At 41.2% G+C, this 20,132-nt stretch overlaps 1 protein-coding gene across 1 annotated transcript; it reads left to right on the top strand.

Annotated features, from left to right (window-relative positions):
- The first annotated feature begins 181 nt into the window (after positions 1–181).
- rps6kal (ribosomal protein S6 kinase a, like) lies at positions 182–19,688 on the top strand. Its single transcript, XM_041990282.1, has 22 exons — positions 182–553; positions 3,004–3,063; positions 3,165–3,281; positions 3,369–3,450; positions 3,546–3,626; positions 3,777–3,856; positions 4,630–4,736; positions 8,311–8,348; positions 8,580–8,722; positions 8,855–8,925; positions 9,042–9,130; positions 9,314–9,378; positions 9,750–9,852; positions 10,004–10,128; positions 11,033–11,155; positions 11,437–11,526; positions 11,619–11,777; positions 11,873–12,034; positions 12,260–12,336; positions 12,426–12,543; positions 13,890–14,030; positions 18,453–19,688. The coding sequence occupies exons 1-22, from the start codon at positions 527–529 to the stop codon at positions 18,576–18,578; spliced, it is 2,184 nt and encodes a 727-aa protein (XP_041846216.1). The 5' UTR covers positions 182–526; the 3' UTR covers positions 18,579–19,688.
- Positions 19,689–20,132: the final 444 nt, after the last annotated feature.

Below are 20,132 nucleotides of genomic sequence, written 5' to 3' on the forward strand. Positions count from 1 at the left end.
AAAGATTGGATTCTCGGAAAGATAGAAGTCTGTTGTGCTCTTTAGCATTAAAATGCGTCAACGGCTAATGGAACTCGTCTGTGACAGTGACAGTCGCAAGCAAATGGTGCATCCACGGATGCTTGCATGACACGGTATCACGTCCCCCGCGCCACCACATCCACTCTGCCTTCTCTCTATCTCGAGATCTGCTGCTTTGGTTTGGACCGGGGAAATCCTTAACTGAATTGCGTCATAAATACGTCAATAAACTCTCATTCACTGACGGTCAGGTACACAGTAGCCGCCATATTCGCATCTATGGCAGGGTAGCGGTACTCTCGGCGATCGTATGATCTTGTCAACATCAACAATTCCTCGCACCGATCCCTGGATCTCATCCTGATAGCGGTCCGCAGCCACGCCGCCCGCATCTGAACATCAAAGCAGAGCAATCGGACTTCCACAGAGGGGAAGACATGCAACGTGGAGAAGGGGTCTAGGTGGAATACGATGCCTTAGACTTGGAGAGGAATCCTGGCACAAGATGGAAGTAAACAGCGTTAGCAGTGAGGTGAGTTCAAATTTGCATGTTCATTTTCTTATTATTGTTTCTGATTTGTGCTGCCCAGTTAAGTTAGCTTGCCCCGCGAGGCGGGGTACAGCTTATATTCGCGTCACGACCTGCAGTACACCGTGATGCATGCTAACATGCTAGCTCTTGCTAACAGCTGGTTTGATGTTTACTTTAGTTGCACTGCTAGGGTTTATTAGTTTCCCGGTCATCTTTCCGGACTTTTACCGATGCTTTGTAGTCAGTACATGGGCTGACTTTTTATTCACTGACATAATAGCCCTACTCAGCTTTTATTGCTATTTACACCTCATAAGAGGAGTTTGCTTCATAGCTAGCTTAGCGCATGTAGCACTAGCATGTGTTAGCATGCTAGCTGACAGCTTGCAGCTTCGAAACTTGAAGATAAGTTTTAATACAACATCCACTACTTAGTTAATAAAGAGACGATAAAGCGCTGTATATGTGTAGTTACATATTTAGGCCACGTTTGTTTAAAGTTTAACACTTGCTGACTTGAAATTAGGTAGGCGACTTCACAACTGAGGGCTGGTCCGTCAGCTGCACTTGAGAATAGTGATGCTGGTAATAACTGTAACTTCGGTTTGTAAGCAAGGTAATTACTTTTCGTTTGATATGACCTGAATATCTTTAAAAGCGTTAGCCTCATATCATAACTGTCTAAGTCTTATTTTAATGTTTTTATAGGCAATGATGTACAATCAATCATTAAGACTGTAGAGTTAGACAGAAATCACAATTTAGAAAAATCTGACTTAGGCAGTTATGCTGTGAGGCTAACAATATACAGATTAACTTAATGTGCAAGGGAAAATTGTAACTAATATTAAAATATGTATGCACCATTAGCATTACATTATGGAACGTTAGAGGTAGATGTCATAATTTGAAGTTCAGTAGTACTAATGACACAAAGCAAAAAGGTTTATCATTATACTGTCATTTTAAAGCCTTTTGGGAGGATAAGTTTGCTTTTGCATGGGCCTCATGATAAACAAGAGTTCCCATGTGCATCTGACCCACCACCCTCTCCATCTCTTGGATTCTTTGCAGTATTTCACAGCTACAGTCCAAACTGTTTGACTCCTGAGTGTGGTTTAAATCCAAGTGATGGTTATGGTAACCCCATCCATTCCTTTCTATGACCTCTTCTTACATTGTGGAGATTTCTGACTGCAAATTCTGTTAAATGAACTGAGGGTTTGTTTGGCTTGTGAAGAGATGTCAAATAATTATTTGTTAAGCTCTCTTAATGAAAATACTGCTACACTGAGAAAGTTTTCCATCTGTTGCTAAAATCAGTTGCTCACTGATTACTGCACCTTTGAAGACTATCTACTTATCAAACCTACGCATGTCAGTATCTGAATTTGAAATGGTTAAATATATAGGATGACATTCTTTTGATTTTATTTTTTGCAAAGGCTGAAAAAGGCTCGTCTGGTTGTGCTGCAAGTGTAGGCTGCACTCTGTTAAGCCGCGATGAGCCACAGCAAAGGTGGGAGTGAAAGTGTATGTGTGAATTATGACACACACTCTGCCCTGGCTTTGGCCGGCCTGGATGTTAGTTTCAGAGATGCGCAAAGGTTGTCCTTTTTGAAGTGAATTCAGCATCTTATTGGGTTTTGAAATGTTTACCTCGACTGATTTGGATTTGTATGTTGTTGTTTTTGTGAACCAGTAGGATACAGTTAAGTAGTTTGTTGGCCTCTGTTCTGTGGATGTACACTAGTGTATGTTGGTGGCTCCACCCACTGAGTGGGCTTGCGTAGCGCTATGACTCATCCTCTCTCTTCAGAGCCTTGATGGAATTCAGCACACAAACACACTGGACTGAATACATAATGCAGGCTGAGCTTCAGCTCAAAATGTTTGGAGTTTGATTGTTATTTTCGTAATCACTGTGATTGTTTCAGTTAACAAAATGTTCATAAAATCAGACTCAAATGTTACTGAGTTGACCAAAGCAACACTCTGTGGTCATTTGGTGGGGGGAAAAAAAAAACATCTCACAACTACCAAAAGCAAGAGCAGTACAAGAACCAGCCCTCCTTTTATTTCCTGTTCTCAAGAGATTGAATGCTGACTATAGCCAGCCAGGCATGTTGGTTTTTTTGCACAGGCTTCAGATTAAGCTAGAATGCTAATATTGAAGGGCTTTATGGGGACAGGATGCGAGCCTGACAGCTGGACAGGATTAAAGCATGGACTCCATACTGTTTGACAACAAATAGAGCTTCATTTGGAAAAGTGAGAGCGCAGTGTTGTTGCATAGGACTCCTCAATTTCATCTGTTGAATCTTCAGTCATACATGTGGGCGTGCAGCAGCTGCAGTCATAGCCCGGCTCAGCGAAAAACAAGGATGATTAAGCTTTCTGAAACGGTTTATTGTCGATAAGTCTAATAAGATTTGTTGATCTGGCTGCAGTTGAATGGTCATCAGATCATGGATGAGCCCATGGAGGAGGGAGAGTCTTTCTCACACTGTGTAAGTACCACCGCATTAAGGTATGTGTGTATGTGCGCATCTTTACACACAACATACCTGCCACCTTGCATGTCCGTCTCACGCTGATGCTGTTTGTGTAGGATGACGGGACGTACAAAGAGATTCCTATCACCCACCATGTGAAAGAGGGCTGTGAGAAAGCTGATCCATCTCAGTTTGAACTGCTTAAAGTCCTCGGTCAGGGCTCTTTTGGCAAGGTGAGAAAACTCTGCATGCTACTCAAAAACAGCCTCCATCAGCACAGATGTTCGATTTCGTCTAAATTTTCCATGTCCTCCACTCAGGTATTTCTTGTCAGGAAGATTGTGGGTCCAGATGCTGGTCAATTATATGCAATGAAAGTACTAAAAAAGGCATCTTTGAAAGGTAATACATTGTTTTTTTACTCATTGTTGCCCAGTGTGTTCTGTCCAAAGTGTTGAATTTCTGTGTCTCTGTCCTTTCCTGTTTTTCTTCTTCAGTCAGGGACAGAGTTCGCACTAAGATGGAAAGAGACATTTTAGTAGAAGTCAATCATCCCTTCATAGTGAAGTTGCACTACGGTAAGAGACTGTGGATGTGTGTATGCGAACATACGGGATATCTTGAACATTATGAGAATATTTAGTATATTATTACACTGTTATTGAATCTATTAAAGTGAAGTTCAGTTAACTTGTGGATAAATTATGTTTTGTTTTTTACCACCACAGCCTTTCAGACAGAAGGGAAACTGTATTTAATACTGGACTTTCTCAGGGGAGGGGATGTATTCACTCGCTTATCCAAAGAGGTAAGCTGACATTCTTTTGCTTTACACCTTAATATGCATTAAGCTTACACACACCTTCTTCTGCCATGTTATAGCTATTTAGTCCTTTCTGATAAAGGGAAGAGTACAGCATACCTAGTTTTATTCAGAAATTTGTTTCCTTTTTGTTTAACTCCAAGTGTCTCAGTCATGTTTGTGATGATCAGCATAACAGATGCTGCAGTGCTCATTTCTAAACCCAAAGGAATTAAGATGACAGCTACAAATGGAACAGGTGCAAATTTAGTATGGAATAATGTTTTATTCATTTTACAAGAGCTCGAGCACTGCCAAGTCATTTGTACCTTCTGTTTTCCTCTCTCTTTTTTTTTATTTTTATTCAGAATATGAGTTGAATTCCTTGTGGAAACAAGTTCTTTTCTTGGAATCTTTTTATTTGCTGTAACCACATCAGATGCTTGGCATTTTAGAGGCTCAGATCAGCTCCTTTCAAATGCTTTCAGGGAGTTTAAACAATGTGTGATTGTGCCCTAGACAGGCCTTGTCTTGAAAGCGTGTCTCACAACCAAAGCAGAAGCTGCTGGCGGTGTCAGATCAACAGCTGGCTGAATGGTGTCACTTGTTTGAAATGTTGTTATTGTGACATTAATAATATCTGTTTTCTCTGTTTGTGACAACAAAGGTTTAATATTGAAGTTGTCTTTTTTTCTTGTTTTTTTTTTTTTTTGTTTTGTCTCTTTGATGTTGAATTTCTCTTCAGAGTTCAGAGAGTAAATTTGTCCAGTTCTTACTAGGTAATGTTTACAGAGGAAGATGTGAAATTCTACCTTGCAGAGCTGGCCCTGGCCCTCGACCATCTGCACAACCTGGGCATAGTTTACAGAGATCTCAAGCCAGAGAAGTATGACCCACACACCTCACCCTCACCTCATTAACCTCAACCTTTCACATTCTTAATCTTTCCATCAAATATTTTGAAATTACCTGCCAATCTGCAGTTTACTGATGTCTATCCTCATTTTCATAAAGATCTGATTAAATGCGTAGCCGGACTCCAGGCTGCAACAGTTTATTATTGTGTTTTTTTAGGGGTAGTGCAACTAACCTTTACAACTAGTCGTATCAGCACAGCTTCAAATACACCCCAATTACTTTTATCTTCTAAAAACCCAAAGGAAGCAATAACTAGTGTTTTTTCTGTGAATGAATGTTGTTTAGGTAGTTGGGTACAACCTCAGTGAGGTTAAGGTATAGCCTTATGCTTTCCCAGATGCAGGAAGACGTGGACGGAATTTGACAGTAAAAATGGAATCAGTTGTTGGAATATCGTGGAATTTGCCCATATGAGGGTGTGATCTGCTTTCCCCACCAATCTAAGAGTTTTTCATGGTGTCTCAGCCAAATGAACAAGAAAAGCAAGATGAGAGTCAAGTGTATTTTGACCTCTGCATCTTCCTGTCTGTGAGATGTCACCTGCACTGGCAGGACTCACACCTCCCCCAGAATGTCAGTGACAGCTAAAGCCTGGTACGCACATAACGATTTTTTTAACCTTGTGAGATTTTTTTATCTGGTCGAGACCTCACACATGAAGATAAAAATATCAGTTATGATCGTACTGTGTGTGTGCTCTGAAAATGTAATCACGGAACAACACACACATGACGATGCTGTCCAGTAACTCAAATGCAATCTGGTCCGCTGAGCCAGACAAACATTGAAACGTAGAAGAAGAACCATAGCAACAACCGGCAACAAACGTAGAAGAAGAACCAAAGCAACAACCGGCAACAAACATAGAAGAAGAACCATAGCAACAACCGGCAACAAACATAGAAGAAAAACCAAAGCAACAACTGGCAACAAACGTAGAAGAAGAACCATAGCAACAACTGGCAACAAACATAGAAGAAGAACCATAGCAACAACCGGCAAAAAACGAAGAAGAAGAAACATAGTAACAATCGAAAAACACAACAAACAGCATGGAAGGGGATATATAGCACGAGGGAATGATGATGGTCTTGGGACTATTGTTAACAGAAAAAGCCAGAACTGAAAAAAATAACAGACTGGAGACGGCGTGAACACAGACTTTGTTTACTTCCTTGTTCCCCAGTCAGGTCGCTCTCTGATTGGCTACATTGCGCACCACATCACCACCCACGCAGTCAGAATGTACGTGTTGTCGGCGTTCCTCAGAAATCGGCATTAAACATGTTCACTGTTCCAAATTGTCGGCTACGACCCGTCTTGGAGCGGATTATCGGGACAGATCGGCTCATAACACACCACAGAGCAAATGATAATTGGACAGGGAAATCTCACGATGATTGGGCGTTTGCCGTCCGAGGTCGGGAGGAGGAAAAATCAGGACAAATACAGTCCAAATATCCTTATGTGTGTACCAGGCTTAAGAGACCAACAGAAAACACCCAAGTTTTCCAAGAAATTAAGACATTATTCTGAGTGGCTCTAGAAAAAATGAAAAAGTTGCCTCTGTTTTTAATGAAGTGTTACATACATGGAGGAGTTTAGTCAGAAAACCAGTGCAGACTCCAGAAAACTCACCTGAATGTTTGAGCTGCAGCTGGAAGCTGTCCTGAAGAAGATCCACGGACAAAACATCAGATGATGTTGACAAAACTATTTGCAGGAGAGACAGTTGCATATTAGAAGTAAAAATATTTTTTTAAAAGAAAAAAGACAGAGAAGGGATGTTTATAGCACTAAGATCAAGTGGTTGAGCAGCTGGCTCATATACAGAGATTATAGCAGGTTTGAATCCTGGCCTGGAACCCTGGTCACCCCCTTTGTTTCCGACCCCTTTTCCTGTCCAGCAACTTTATCATTAAGGCCTTCACAGCCACATAATGATATAAGACAAAAACATTTTCTTATTGAACATTTGAAATATATACATCCACCACATGACTAGACACATTCTCCCTAAGAAACATGATGTTGCAGAGTAAAACACAGAATTCATGGGAGAGAAAAAACTCAAAACATGGGATTAGATTTAAAAAAAAAAAAGAATCTGGAAAGAAAATTAAATGGATTTTATTGGGGCCTAGGTTGGGGTAGTTAGAGCAGGGTGACATCATTTTGTATGTTACACAAACACATCTGTGGCTTTTTGTCAGATCCTTATAAAAGAAGAGAGCCAGAGACAGCTGTGAGACAAAGGTGGGACAAAACATTCTGGAAAAGTAGAGGAGCATTTCAAGGAGTCACTCTCGTGACTCATCTAGTGATGTCACTCCCTACAGTCTGTAGACATCATGTTTCTGGCTCAACCCCGGCCGAATGGGAGCTAAAAAGTACCTGGTATCGGCTGGAAAACCCAAACAGTCTAGTCGGTACTAGTGGAAAAGGACCACAGGAAGCCTTTCATTAGCCTCACTTCTTTGGACTTGTTGAATTGTCGGCCGATTTCTCCAAAACTTAATTTGGAGCTGATTGTCTAGATCAGAGATGCCCAAATCTTTCCTTCCTTGTTTCCCTGTTGCTGCTGCAACTCACCAGATTCAAATGAACGGGTCGTGGCCTGTGGCCCTCACGGACTGAATCAGACATCCCAACGTTCAGGTCCTCCGCTCACTCTGCAGTCCACAATTTCTTATTGCACATTGAGGTGAAATCACGTGATCTTGTTTTGGTGGGAAAAAAGAGTCAGAAAGATGAGTTTCCAACTGCAACAGAAGATGGGGGGCCAGGTAACTGAGGGGGCACTGATGGCACATTTCAAAGGCCGGGACAAATGAATTTTTCAAATTCAGAACATTTAAAAAGCAGAGCTCCCATCAATATGGAAAACATGGAAGAGATTTGCAGTAAAGTAGATTCAGCTTAGACTTAGACTTCTTTTCTTGTAAATAATTTATATTCCACCTTCTTGTTGTGATGCATGTTCACCTTATTCTATCTGCTTTCTGCACTTTATTCTGTAATAAGAGCTGCTGTAACAAGTGAATTTCTCCACTGTGAGATTAATAAAGTCTAATCTAATCTAATCTAATCTTAAACCTTAAAATGATCTGTTAAGAATACTTTTGCTTTTCATGGAAAAAAATAAGGAAAAGTCTGGAACCTTTTTTGTCATTTATTTTTACTGTTGCACTCATTTCTAAAATGTAGATTCAAGCTAAAATGTAACATCCAGTTATTTTTTTTTTCTTGTTTGTTTTGTTTTTATCCATTTGTGCAGCATCACATTAAAGTCTGTCCTCGGGCAGAAATCTCATAGATTAAGGACTGAACTTTGCCGTCAACACATAATGTGGCTTTTAGTGGAGTGTGCCATGCTGTCTACTTGAAGCCCTAAGAACTAGGATAAGATGCACATAAAACTCTAAGCTCTAATATATGGGAAGGGATTTATGCAAAAAACAAAGGCACAAGATTACGTGAAAACTGGCTCTGTGGTAATGGATGTTAGAAGCTCACTTGTGGAAATCCTTCTTTTCTTTCAGCATCTTACTTGATGAAGCTGGACATATAAAGTTAACAGGTAGGCTTTCAACTTCATGCTAAATCATCTTAAATGGGTACTTATAAAAGATGTGCCAAGACTTGTTTCATTGCCCATTTCTTTTTCATTTTGTTTTAAGTGTCTTTTCTCTGTTGCTGACCAGTCAGCTGTGCTTCGTTTTTACATTTAAATAGAAATGGTGTTACATTCAACATTAGTAATTGGATGAATCTGATGTTTCTCACCCTTCTGTGCATTGTTTTTGGGCAGACTTTGGCTTGAGTAAAGAGTCAGTAGATGCTGATAAGAAGGCTTATTCCTTCTGTGGTACGGTGGAGTATATGGCCCCTGAGGTGGTCAACAGGAGAGGACACACACAGAGCGCGGACTGGTGGTCTCTGGGAGTACTTATGGTATGCAAACAACACAAAATCCATACACTCATTTCTGTGACTTGGAACATGTTTTTTTTTTTTTTTGTGGCAATTATCTTAATCACACATGACATGAGTCATATGATTCTGTTTATTTTCTTCCCACTGCAGTTTGAAATGTTAACAGGAACGTTACCGTTCCAAGGGAAAGACCGCAACGAGACCATGAACATGATTCTCAAGTGAGTCAGTGTGTGGTATGATTAGGACACTCGAAGCATGTTGATTTTTCAAGTTTTAGATCTGAGCTTCTGTTGCACATATTCACCTGCCTCTTTCTGCTCCTCTTCCCTATCAGAGCAAAGCTGGGAATGCCCCAATTCCTCAGTTTGGAAGCCCAGAGTTTGCTCAGAATGCTGTTTAAACGTAACCCTGCCAATAGACTAGGTAAGAAAATGAGCTGTGTTGATTGTCATGCTGCACAAACCTCTTAGCTAAAGCTCGTTAACATATTGGCATCCACTTCAACAACATCAGGACAACCACCGAGGGAAAGAATGCGTTGATCCTCGGGAAACAATGAAAACAAATATGCCAGGTTAACTGAACCAAAGTGATTTGTGTCTACAGGGGCCGGGCCCGATGGTGTGGAGGAGATCAAACGCCACGCTTTCTTTTCCACCATCGACTGGAATGTGAGCGCACACACATGCAGACCCACACATAACACACAAGCTTAACTCCCCAGCTTCTGTTGAGACTTCACACCTACCAAGCGTTTGGCTTGATGACTAGTGGCCATCAGTCCTGGCCACGGCAACCGTGTTTGTGTGTGGGAGTCTGGGCAACGGGCCAGTTCTCACTGCGTGTGCACTAATAGCCCTATGTGAGTGTTTAAGAGCCAGCAGGATGCTATTGGCTGGACTTAGCCGTAGAGGGGATTGGAGGGGGTTAATCTGCGAGGGGGGCTTGGCTTCTGTTGCACATGTTTGCACGCACCATACAGCACACAGTAGGGCTTGATTTCTAATGTGTGTCTCCCTGTGTTTACGTGCATTTTCTTCAGAAATTGTACAGGAGGGAGCTTCAACCCCCATTCAAGCCTGCCGCAGGTAAACCAGATGACACGTTCTGCTTCGACCCAGAGTTCACCGCTAAAACACCTAAAGGTACATTTCCACCTACACACACATGGTCTGCCTACAAGCAGCAGCCATGGAAACTGAAACTAAGCCCTGACTACAACTGCACCTGCAAAATATCTTCTTCTTTTTTTTTTTGAATGAACTCTTTCATATGATAAATTGTTTGTATATTTAGACTCCCCAGGTATCCCACCCAGTGCTAATGCCCACCAGCTCTTCAAAGGCTTCAGTTTTGTTGCCCCGACCCCAATGGATGAGAACAAGAGTTCCCCGCTGATCAGCATACTCCCCATAGTTCAGGTGAACATGAATAATCTCTACTTTGCCTGTGCCCCTTATTACACCTTTACACATGCAAATCTCTGCATTATTGGTTTGCAGTAATTGGAGGGGGGGGGTCAAGGGACTCGTATTTTGAGTCAAGTTCTTGTATTAAGTCTTGCATTAAAGAGATTATTCCATCAATCACAAATACTGAATTTATCAGAATTCTGCTGTTTTTTGCAGAATGATACGGATTAAAGCATCCAGATTATTTTCTATGTACAAAATCCATATTAGCAATGAAGAGTGGGAAGGTTAACCCCTCACATCACTGTTCTGTCCCTTACACCATCTAAAACAAAACCTACATTTTCCACTTTACCCATCTGCTGTTGCTTTTTGACTCCAGTTGTCGCTCCTCCTTCTCACTGATTGTTATTGGAGTTTCTTATATGTTGAACTAATTGATGTTAACAGCAGTTGTTGGGGATCGTATGGCTTCAGCCACCTGAAATTCAGATAAAAATATGCGTTTTTTTTAAACTCTTCCAGCAAGATGAAGATGGAAACACTCTTGTTGTGCTGAGAACTTAAAAGCATTGTCCTGTCATTGCTGCTGTGTCCTCTGCAAAAACAAAAAACAAACAAAAAAAACACTTGCATCTGTTAAACTGACTTAATGTAGTTGTTTCCTGTTGTTAGCACACACACACAAAAGGCTTTAAACCTGTGGTGGAAGTTTCACTGCTGTCGACATGCTCTGATGTGAAGCTAACAGCGAACTATAGCCGAGTCGGTCATGAACCATCCAATCAGATGAAAATAACGTTTGGTTTTGGCTTGTTAAGGACAGATGGTGACAGACGCTTCACTGGAATGAGTTTATTCATTTAATGTTACCAAATTCATTATGACACTTAATGACTCGTGTCCTTTCCAGATGCACGGAGGCTCAGCCAAGTTCTCTGATCTGTACGAGCTGCAGGAGGACATCGGGGTCGGCTCTTACTCCATCTGCAAACGCTGTGTACACCGAGTTTCTACCGTGGACTATGCTGTGAAGGTAACGGTTACATTTTATCTACAGTTCTTAAAGCACTGGTAGCAAAGTTAAGATTTGTTAACATCTCAGTGCCTTGTGTCTTGCTGAGTGGAATTAACATCTAAACTGGAGTACTGTGTGTGTGAGACACTGCTGTAACTGGGCTGTTCATGTTAAATGTGGACACCAGCAGAGGGCAGTGCAGGATCAGAGTTTGAGAGTATGTTTGGGCTTCTTGGTTTAGATTTCAGAGATTTTTAACCGCTATTGTCTGTTTTTTTTTGTTTTTTTTTTTTTTTCAGATTATAGACAAAAGTAAGCGAGACCCCTCTGAAGAGATTGAAATCCTGATGCGATATGGACAGCACCCCAACATCATCACTCTAAAAGATGTCAGTAAGATTGATCTGTAAGCTGTGCAAGACAATGAAGTGTAGAGGTGTACATACAGACAAGTCGCCTGATTGATGTGTGCATGTTCCAGGTGTACGATGAGGGCAGGTACGTATACCTGGTAACGGAGCTCATGAAGGGAGGGGAGCTGCTGGATCGAATCCTCCGGCAGAAGTTCTTTTCTGAAAGAGAGGCCAGTGCTGTGCTGTACACCATCACCAAAACTGTTGACTACCTCCACTGCCAAGGAGTGAGGAAGCTCTTCAGCACAGACACACACACAAGATGGAGGGAAATTCTGACATTCTCACTCATCCTTTTTTTCCTCCTCATCTCTCTCCACAGGTGGTACATCGAGACCTGAAGCCCAGCAACATCCTGTACATGGATGACTCTGGGAATCCCGACTCCATCAGGATCTGTGACTTTGGCTTTGCCAAGCAGCTTCGGGGAGGCAACGGCCTGCTGCTCACCCCCTGTTACACCGCCAACTTCGTGGCACCTGAGGTGAGACAGGAACTAGTGCAAGATATGATATTAAGCCCATTTAGATGTATGGATGCAGAAGTGTAATGGGTGAAGTTAATATCACGATAAAGCTGTTTATGAGTATTTTATTAAGTTTTAAAGAACATATGGCACAATAAACACATGTGAAAGCAGCAACAGGCACAAACAAACTGCATAATAAAGCTGGTAAAGCTAATGAGACACGTGTGTCTTACTTTCAAGGTACTAATGCGTCAAGGTTATGATGCAGCCTGTGATATATGGAGTCTTGGAGTTCTGCTGTACACCATGTTGGCAGGGTAAGAATGTGTTCAGGAGTTTAAATAGGTAATAATTAGTCATTAATAGTGTGTATGAAATGTGAACCTCTAATTTTAAACTCTTTCAGGTACACACCGTTTGCTAATGGACCGAACGACACACCAGAAGAGATTCTTCTCCGGATAGGATCTGGAAAGTTCTCTTTAACGGGTGGCAACTGGGATACTGTATCAGACACCTCGAAGGTACACACACATACCTGTAGGCCTCTTGCTTGGCCTCTGAGCCTTTCCCTCTACAGTTTATTAATTAATTATGATAATTCAATACTAGGTGTGTAAGTCAACTAACTGTGATTGGGTGGCATGGCTCAGTGGGTAGAGTGGTTGTTAACGTTACAATTAACACATGTAACAATTCAACACAGTTTGAATCCTCTTAAATAAATCTCTTCAAGTAGTTTTTTGGAATAGTTTTCCAGACTTTTTGAAGGACTTTCCAAAGCTCTTCTTTAGATGTTGGCTGCCTTTTTGTTCTGTTTTGTGTCCAGATGATCCCACACTGCTTCCGTGATGTTGAGGTCTGGGCTCTGGGGGGGATCCATCCCTCCACCAGACCTGTGGCCACTGATTTTTTTTTAGTCCAGTTCTTGCATCATGTGGCATATCTTAACCTTTTACTCTCTTTTTCCCTTCTTTAAGTATGACTTTAAGTATGACCGCCCTATTATTTTGCTTCAATAATTCAGAGATCAGTGTTTTAAGGGTTAATGAAAATAAATAACTTAATAAAAAATAAAAAGACCTCTGGGAATATCATTTTACAAGATTACAAGAAAGTCTGGTCTGTGCATCATTTGTTCATTTAATATTCTGTTCAAAATTGGAAATAAAAAAAATCAGCTTGTTTTTATAATTCTTTTAGAAATCTAAAACAAAAAAATTAAAATATAAAAGCAGTAGGTACTGCTTATCTTACACAATGCTATCTCAGCATAAAAACAACAGCGTCAGGATGTCAGGAGAGTAGAGCCAAATCATTACTGTAAATGTCCTTAAACGGGTAATAGTAGGCCCAGAGAAGTTTTCATTATTAAAAATGTGTGAGTGGCTGATTAGACAGCAGCATTATTATCATCAGTTTCCTGTCTGTTTCATAACACAGACACAGTGTGGAGCTAAAACAGTAATAACATTCGGTAGCAAATTCAATTGATTTTGAATAAATAACTTTATCAAATTACGTTTTTGTACAAGATATAATAGTATAGGCCAAATTTCGTCACCGACCTCTGCTGTAAGTGAACTGCACTGGTGTTGATCAGCAGATCAGAGTTCACTTCTTTGGTTCACACCAGCATTCATATGAGCATTGACCCTCCTCCAGACAAACCGTACTATCTGTGGAAATGGACCAGGGTTGTTTAAAGCAGCCCAAACAGCACTGGTGTGAATGCCACTTATAACCTCTCAGTTTTTATTTAGCATGAAATGAAACGCCTCAGCACCAATAAACTTATATGAACATATTATCAAAAAGGTTGTGTTGATTCCTTGAACATTTCTAACCGGATGTGTTCTTCATATTGCAGGACTTGCTGTCCCACATGCTCCATGTAGACCCTCACCAGCGATACACAGCAGAGCAGGTTCTAAAGCATTCCTGGATCACATGTCGAGATACACTACCACACTTCCAGCTCACACGCCACGATGCACCACATCTTGTCAAGGTGAGTCTGCATGCTGCATCCTGTTAACAGACCGAGACATAAATCCGCAGGAGCATTGTAAGCATGTAGTAAAGACTCAAGTTATTATGGGTAGTGTTGCTTATTTCTGTCTTTTTAAATAGAGATTTGCATAATTATGCAACAAAGACAAATAACAAGCATACTTGGTGATTCATACAATGGTGAGCTCCTCGATTGCTAATACCAAGTCCTGCAAAGCAGATCCTGACATCTTTCTTACTCATCTTGCCACATACTCAGATTAGATGTTTCCTCGAATGTGTTTTATCTTGCATTGTGTTTTCTGTTCAAGCGTTGAGAAAACGGTTGCTATGTGACTGATGAATTTGGGCTACAGGAAAGCTCAGATGCTAAAACGAAACTTTAACATGAGCCGGTCGTATACGCTGCAATCAGAAACTTGTCATTTGCAGACAAAAAAAGGTCACAATTGAAACATAGGCACCTTTAACCTCTCACTGCTCCTCATGCAGGGTCAAAACCTCCCAGATGAGCGGCCCCATCTGCAGCTGCTCTTTGAGTTCTTTGTCAGTGTGATGATTTCAGACCCCCTATAGATTATGGCTGTCTGGAAAAAGTTGCCACAGTGTGCCTGACCCACTGTAGTGGACCTTTCTTTTTCCTAGAAAGAAAATAAATTGAAAGAAAATCTGACCTGATAGACCTAAAAACAGAAGTAGGAATGTTTTGTAGAGTCCAGAGTATTTCTTCCTCTCGTGTCGATGTGAAGGCAGCTATAATAAAAAGGTCGTCTGGTTGATTTATGTTTATAATTACTTGACACAGCTCCTGTAGGGTGTTTTCTGAAACGGCATCTGAATGAATGTATACAGCAGCGATAAATGTGCAGAGGAAACACTTAAACATCAAACACCATCCGAACCATTTTTACTGGCTTTTTGCTATAGTCCTGTTCACCCTCAGTGATGGACCCAGACACAGGTACTTGTTTGTGGTTTGCACATAAACAAATGTTTAAAAAAATAAAAAATGCAGCCTTGAGTGAACTTAAAATGAAACTCCCTCAGAACTTGATCGAGTCTAAGTTGCAGCCAGGTGCTGCTAATCAAATGCACTTGATTATCTAAGGATCAGCAGGTGTGAGCACACCTGCTGAGCGTTCTGATATTCCTTAACTCAGTGGAAAGATGTCAGCAAAAGCTTCCCATCAGTCTGGGGATGGTTATACAATCATTTCCAAACAGTTTTGAGTTTGGCTGGTTGATGTGGCAAAAAACATTTGCACTATATTATTTTCTATAACACTCAATCTTGAGCTTGATCATGTTAAAGTTTAATTCTGACAGTTTAAAAATATACTAATAATGTATTTTATGTTTTTAGTGAAACAATGACTAGTTAGCACATTGTATTAGTCTGTTCTTTATCTTCTTTACTGAATTCAGACCGTTTCTGCATGTATTTGGTCCATTTTGTTCCATCTGCTCTAACAGTTTGAGGAGATGAGTTCCCTGCTTTCACAGCTCTTTTAAGCTTCACTCATTCTCTCCTGCATTTCTGCTCAGCTTTCTTCAGTCGGCTGGCAGGTTAACTTCATTTTTTTCTCCCCTTTTTTCTTTTTTCTTAGCAGTTAGCAGCCAGTTTAGAGGTGTGTTACTTTCAGCTAAGTTAACTGGAGTGTTCTGAGGGATACACAGCTGTTTCTGCAGATGAAAACGTCTCATGCTCATTTACCCAGATTGAATAGCGATCTAATTTGGCAATTGTTTCGTCACTCAGCCCTAATTTGGAGTCCATCATACAACAGTGGGAAAGGGTAGAAAACACGGAAGCGCCTTCTCATGTGTGGACATCCTAGCAGGTTCACTCCAAGGTCCGACGGTGCAATGCTCAGATCAGACGCACCACATTCAGTGCAGTTTGATTTCAAGTGGGCCGGACCTGTAAAAGAATAGCATATAAACCTATAACAAAAACTTTTAAATTTTCCCTTTTGTTTCTGTCTGATGAAGTACAAGTACATTATAAAGATGTTTACATTTAATGAACGGTTGCCTTTCACTTTAAAAAAAAAATATATATATACACACACTGCTCAAAAAATAAAGGGAACACTAAAATAACACATCCTAGATGTGAATGAATTAAATATTCTTATCAAACACTTTGTTCTTTACATAGTTGAATGTGCTGACAACAAAATCACACAAATTTTCAATGGAAATCAAATTTCATTAACCCATGGAGGTCTGGATTTGGAGTCACACTCAAAATTAAAGTGGAAAAACACACTACAGGCTGATCCAACGTGCCTGTATGGCCTCCCTACAACACCTGGGCATGCTCATGATGAGGTGGTGAATGGTCTCCTGAGGGATCTCCTCCCAGACTCGGACTAAAGCATCCGTCAACTGCTGGACAGTCTGTGGTGCAACGTGGCGTAGGTGGATGGAGCGAGACATGATGTCCCAGATGTGTTTAGTTGGATTCAGGTCTGGGGAACGGGCGGGCTAGTCCATAGCATCAATGCCTTAGTCTTGCAGGAACTGCTGACACACTCCACACTCATTGTCTTAGGACTTAGGAGGAACCCAGGGCCAACCGCACCAGCATATGGTCTCACAAGGGGTCTGCGGATCTCATCTCGGTACCTAATGGAAGTCAGGCTACCTCTGGCGAGCACATGGAGGGCTGTGCAATCCCCCAAAAGAAATGCCACCCCACACCATTACTGACCCACTGCCAAGCCGGTCATGCTGGAGGATGTTGCAGGCAGCAGAACGTTCTCCACGGCATCTCCAGACTCTGTCACGTCTGTCTCATGTGCTCAGTGTGATCCTGCTTTCATCTGTGAAGAGCCCAGGGCGCCAGTGACAAATGTGCCAATCTTGGTGTTCTGTGGTAAATGCCTCTTCAAGTCTGTTTCTGACCGTTTGAGCAGACACATGCACATTTGTGGCCTGCTGGAGGTCATGTAGCAGGGCTCTAGCAGTGCTCCTCCTGTTCTTCCTTAAACAAAGGCAGAGGTAGCGTCCTGCTGCCGGGTTGTTGCCTTCCTACGGCCTCCTCCACGTCTCCTGATGTTCTGGCCTGTCTCCTGGTAGCGCCTCCATGCTCTGGACACTACGCTGACAGACACAGCAAACTTTCTTGCCACAACTCGCATTGATGTGCCATCCTGGATGAGCTGCACTACCTGAGCCACTTGTGTGAGTTGTAGACTCCGTCTCATGCTACCACTAGAGTAAAAGCACCGCCAGTTCAAAAGTGACCAAAACATCAGCCAGAAAGCAGGAACTGAGAAGTGGTCTGTGGTCACCACCTGCAGAACCACTCCTTTATTGGGGGTGTCTTGCTAATTGCCTATAATTTCTACCTGTTGTCTGTTCCATTTGCACAACAGCATGTGAAATTGATTGTCAGTCAGTGTTACTTCCCAAGTGGACAGTTTGATTTCAGAGAAGTGTGATTGACTTGGAACATTGTGTTGTTTAAGTGTTCCCTTTATTTTTTTGAGCAGTGTATTTTAACAGGCTCATCTGAAATTGCGACCAGTGGTTAATACATTTTGGTGTGTAGATGATAGCCTACATTATTTAAGCTAACCAGTGTCGACTTCATTAGCCTATGGTAGCATTAGGACCAATTACTTAACGTTACATAGAAACACGTTTACTGTTCGTCATCAATATCTTTATTGGAATGTCTATTCAGCTTGTAAAATCTAAAGCAGCTTATAAGCACCTACCTTTTCCCCTCTCAGGACTCCACAGATGCGCTTCTGGAGGCGGCAATGTCTTCTGCCATTTTCATATTTATCAAATTAATCTGGCAGACCAGGTTTGACCCTCTCGAGGTCTAGTTTTGGCCTCCAGGCAGTACGTTTGACACCCCTGCTCTCCAGGCCTCAGTTTGCTAAATATTAAAGTTCACAACAGTCCAATTAGATATAGACTGAAAACACATGGCTTGTTTGGAAGGGTTGCAGATAAACTGTCTTCCCTCTAAAAGAACGCAACATCACAGCTCTGATTAGCAAAGTTATATCTGGGGGAAAAAAAAAAAAAAAAAAAAAATCAGGAAAATCTTATTATGCCCAAACAGTCAAAATGAACCTACAGTTTTACAGATTTGCACAATCAGAAAGGAAACGTGAACAGTTTAAAAACTGAAAGTGAGTCACTCGATCTGGTGAAGCTTCGGCTGAATTCAAACCGTTATGAGCTGCACAGACTTAGTGGCTGCTCAAACACATGAGTGAATCCCACTTGAATCCCAACCCTGCTGCTCTGTAAACAGTAATTACTCTAGCCAGTGTTTTAAAGCTGTGGAACATTTCTCCAAGCAAAGCGATCATACGATGCACCAGCAAATCTACAACAAAATGACTGAAAAAGAAAAGAAAAACTAAATTTCTGTGTTCACTTGGTTGTTTTTCAGGGAGCCATGGCTGCTACGTATTCAGCTCTGAGTCAGAAGACGAGTCAGCCGGTGTTGGAGCCCGTGGCAGCATCCAGTTTAGCCCAGAGACGCAGCATGAAGAAACTCACCTCAACAGACATGTAGACATATCAGTCGCCCTCCAGTTTTGGCCTCACTCTTGCAGACTCAAATACGCAAACACAAATGCGCACGCACACACTCAGACCCAAGTCCTGGCCAGTCCAAACTACTGCCCCCTCTTCCTTTATGTTTTCTAGATATTTATTTAATACATCCAGCATTGGCACTCACACTCAGAAACTCGCTCACACAGACACAGAACGAAGGTGCAATGCAAAGGAGTGGGCCGAAGAAGAAGAGCAGAATCTCACATATCTGTTACTGCTGGGGAGACGGACTTGTATTTATTTCCACAGCTTTCATATGCACTTACCCTCCTCGCCTTTCATTCTGTCTTCTCCGTGTGGGGAAGAAACACCAGCTGATGTTCTCCTTCACTGTGATTGGCTGATTCAAAGCTGCTTTGGTAAACTGTGCCCCTCCCTCACCCACAGCTCTTCATCTTCTCTCGTTCACCCTCCTCCTCAGTTGTGTCTCTTTGTCATGTTTTACTTTTGCTCTCTTTAATTTTTATTTTCTTCAAATTTATGATTTATGTTGAGGGTGCTGGCAGGATGATAATGACTGAGGTACACTGTAGACTGTTTCCTCTCTAAAAATGACAACAAAACATTTAAAAAGTCCCTCAGCATCAGAATCATTTACCAGCACTTTTGGGAACATAAATGCATGTTTGGACAGAACCTGTGCTCCTTTTCCCTTCAAGATCCCCGTTTGACTCCTGTTACTTTGTGACTCTAACAATGTTTAAACAAAAAAAAAAGTTACATAAGCTGCAGATGGATAAAAGAAATGCCAAGAATCTGAAGGTGAAACAGTAGGGTTGAGATACCACAGTCTTGTTTGCAAAATATATATAAATATATAAATAAATGTATATGATGATGAAGAAGATGAAGAGCATGTGAGGGAGCTGTAGGGATTTCTCTGGGGGGGATGGGACGCAACCCATCGAACCAGAGAGGCTGAATTAAAGAAAATATTTCCATGAATATCTCTTCGAAAAGACATTGTGGAAATTGTATGATATTGTATTTATTTCATTTGATTTTTAAAATTCTATTTTTCTTTCAAGTTCTGTATATATTGACATTAAAGATCATTATTGACATGCATCCGCTGTGGTCTGTTGAGTCATAAAATTCTCTGCATTCATTTAATAAGAAAAGCAGCAACAGTTCATACAGAGTGATCAGATAGGTGTCGGTGTAATAACGAGACTGAGTAAAGAAATTTATATTGATCAATCAGATGTACTTTAATAATCCCAGACTGGGAAATTTCAGTGTTACAGCAGCATAAATGTCTGAGAAAAAATTGTAAAAGAAAACTGTAAGATGCAAAAATAGGAAAGAGAGATGTAAAAGAAAAGAAAATTATATGTGCAAATATATTTTATTTAAAGGTCTGGGTTTAACAATCCCTCATAAGGCTTGGTAATATAAATGTAATAATGGTTAGATTTATATAGCACACAAAGAGCTTTACATTGAATCCATACTTGGTGATGGTAGCCACAGCTATCCTGACAGAAACATGGCAGCTGATCGATGCCAA

The sequence above is a fragment of the Melanotaenia boesemani genome, chromosome 7, assembly GCF_017639745.1.
Source record: "Melanotaenia boesemani isolate fMelBoe1 chromosome 7, fMelBoe1.pri, whole genome shotgun sequence".
NCBI lineage: Eukaryota > Metazoa > Chordata > Actinopteri > Atheriniformes > Melanotaeniidae > Melanotaenia > Melanotaenia boesemani.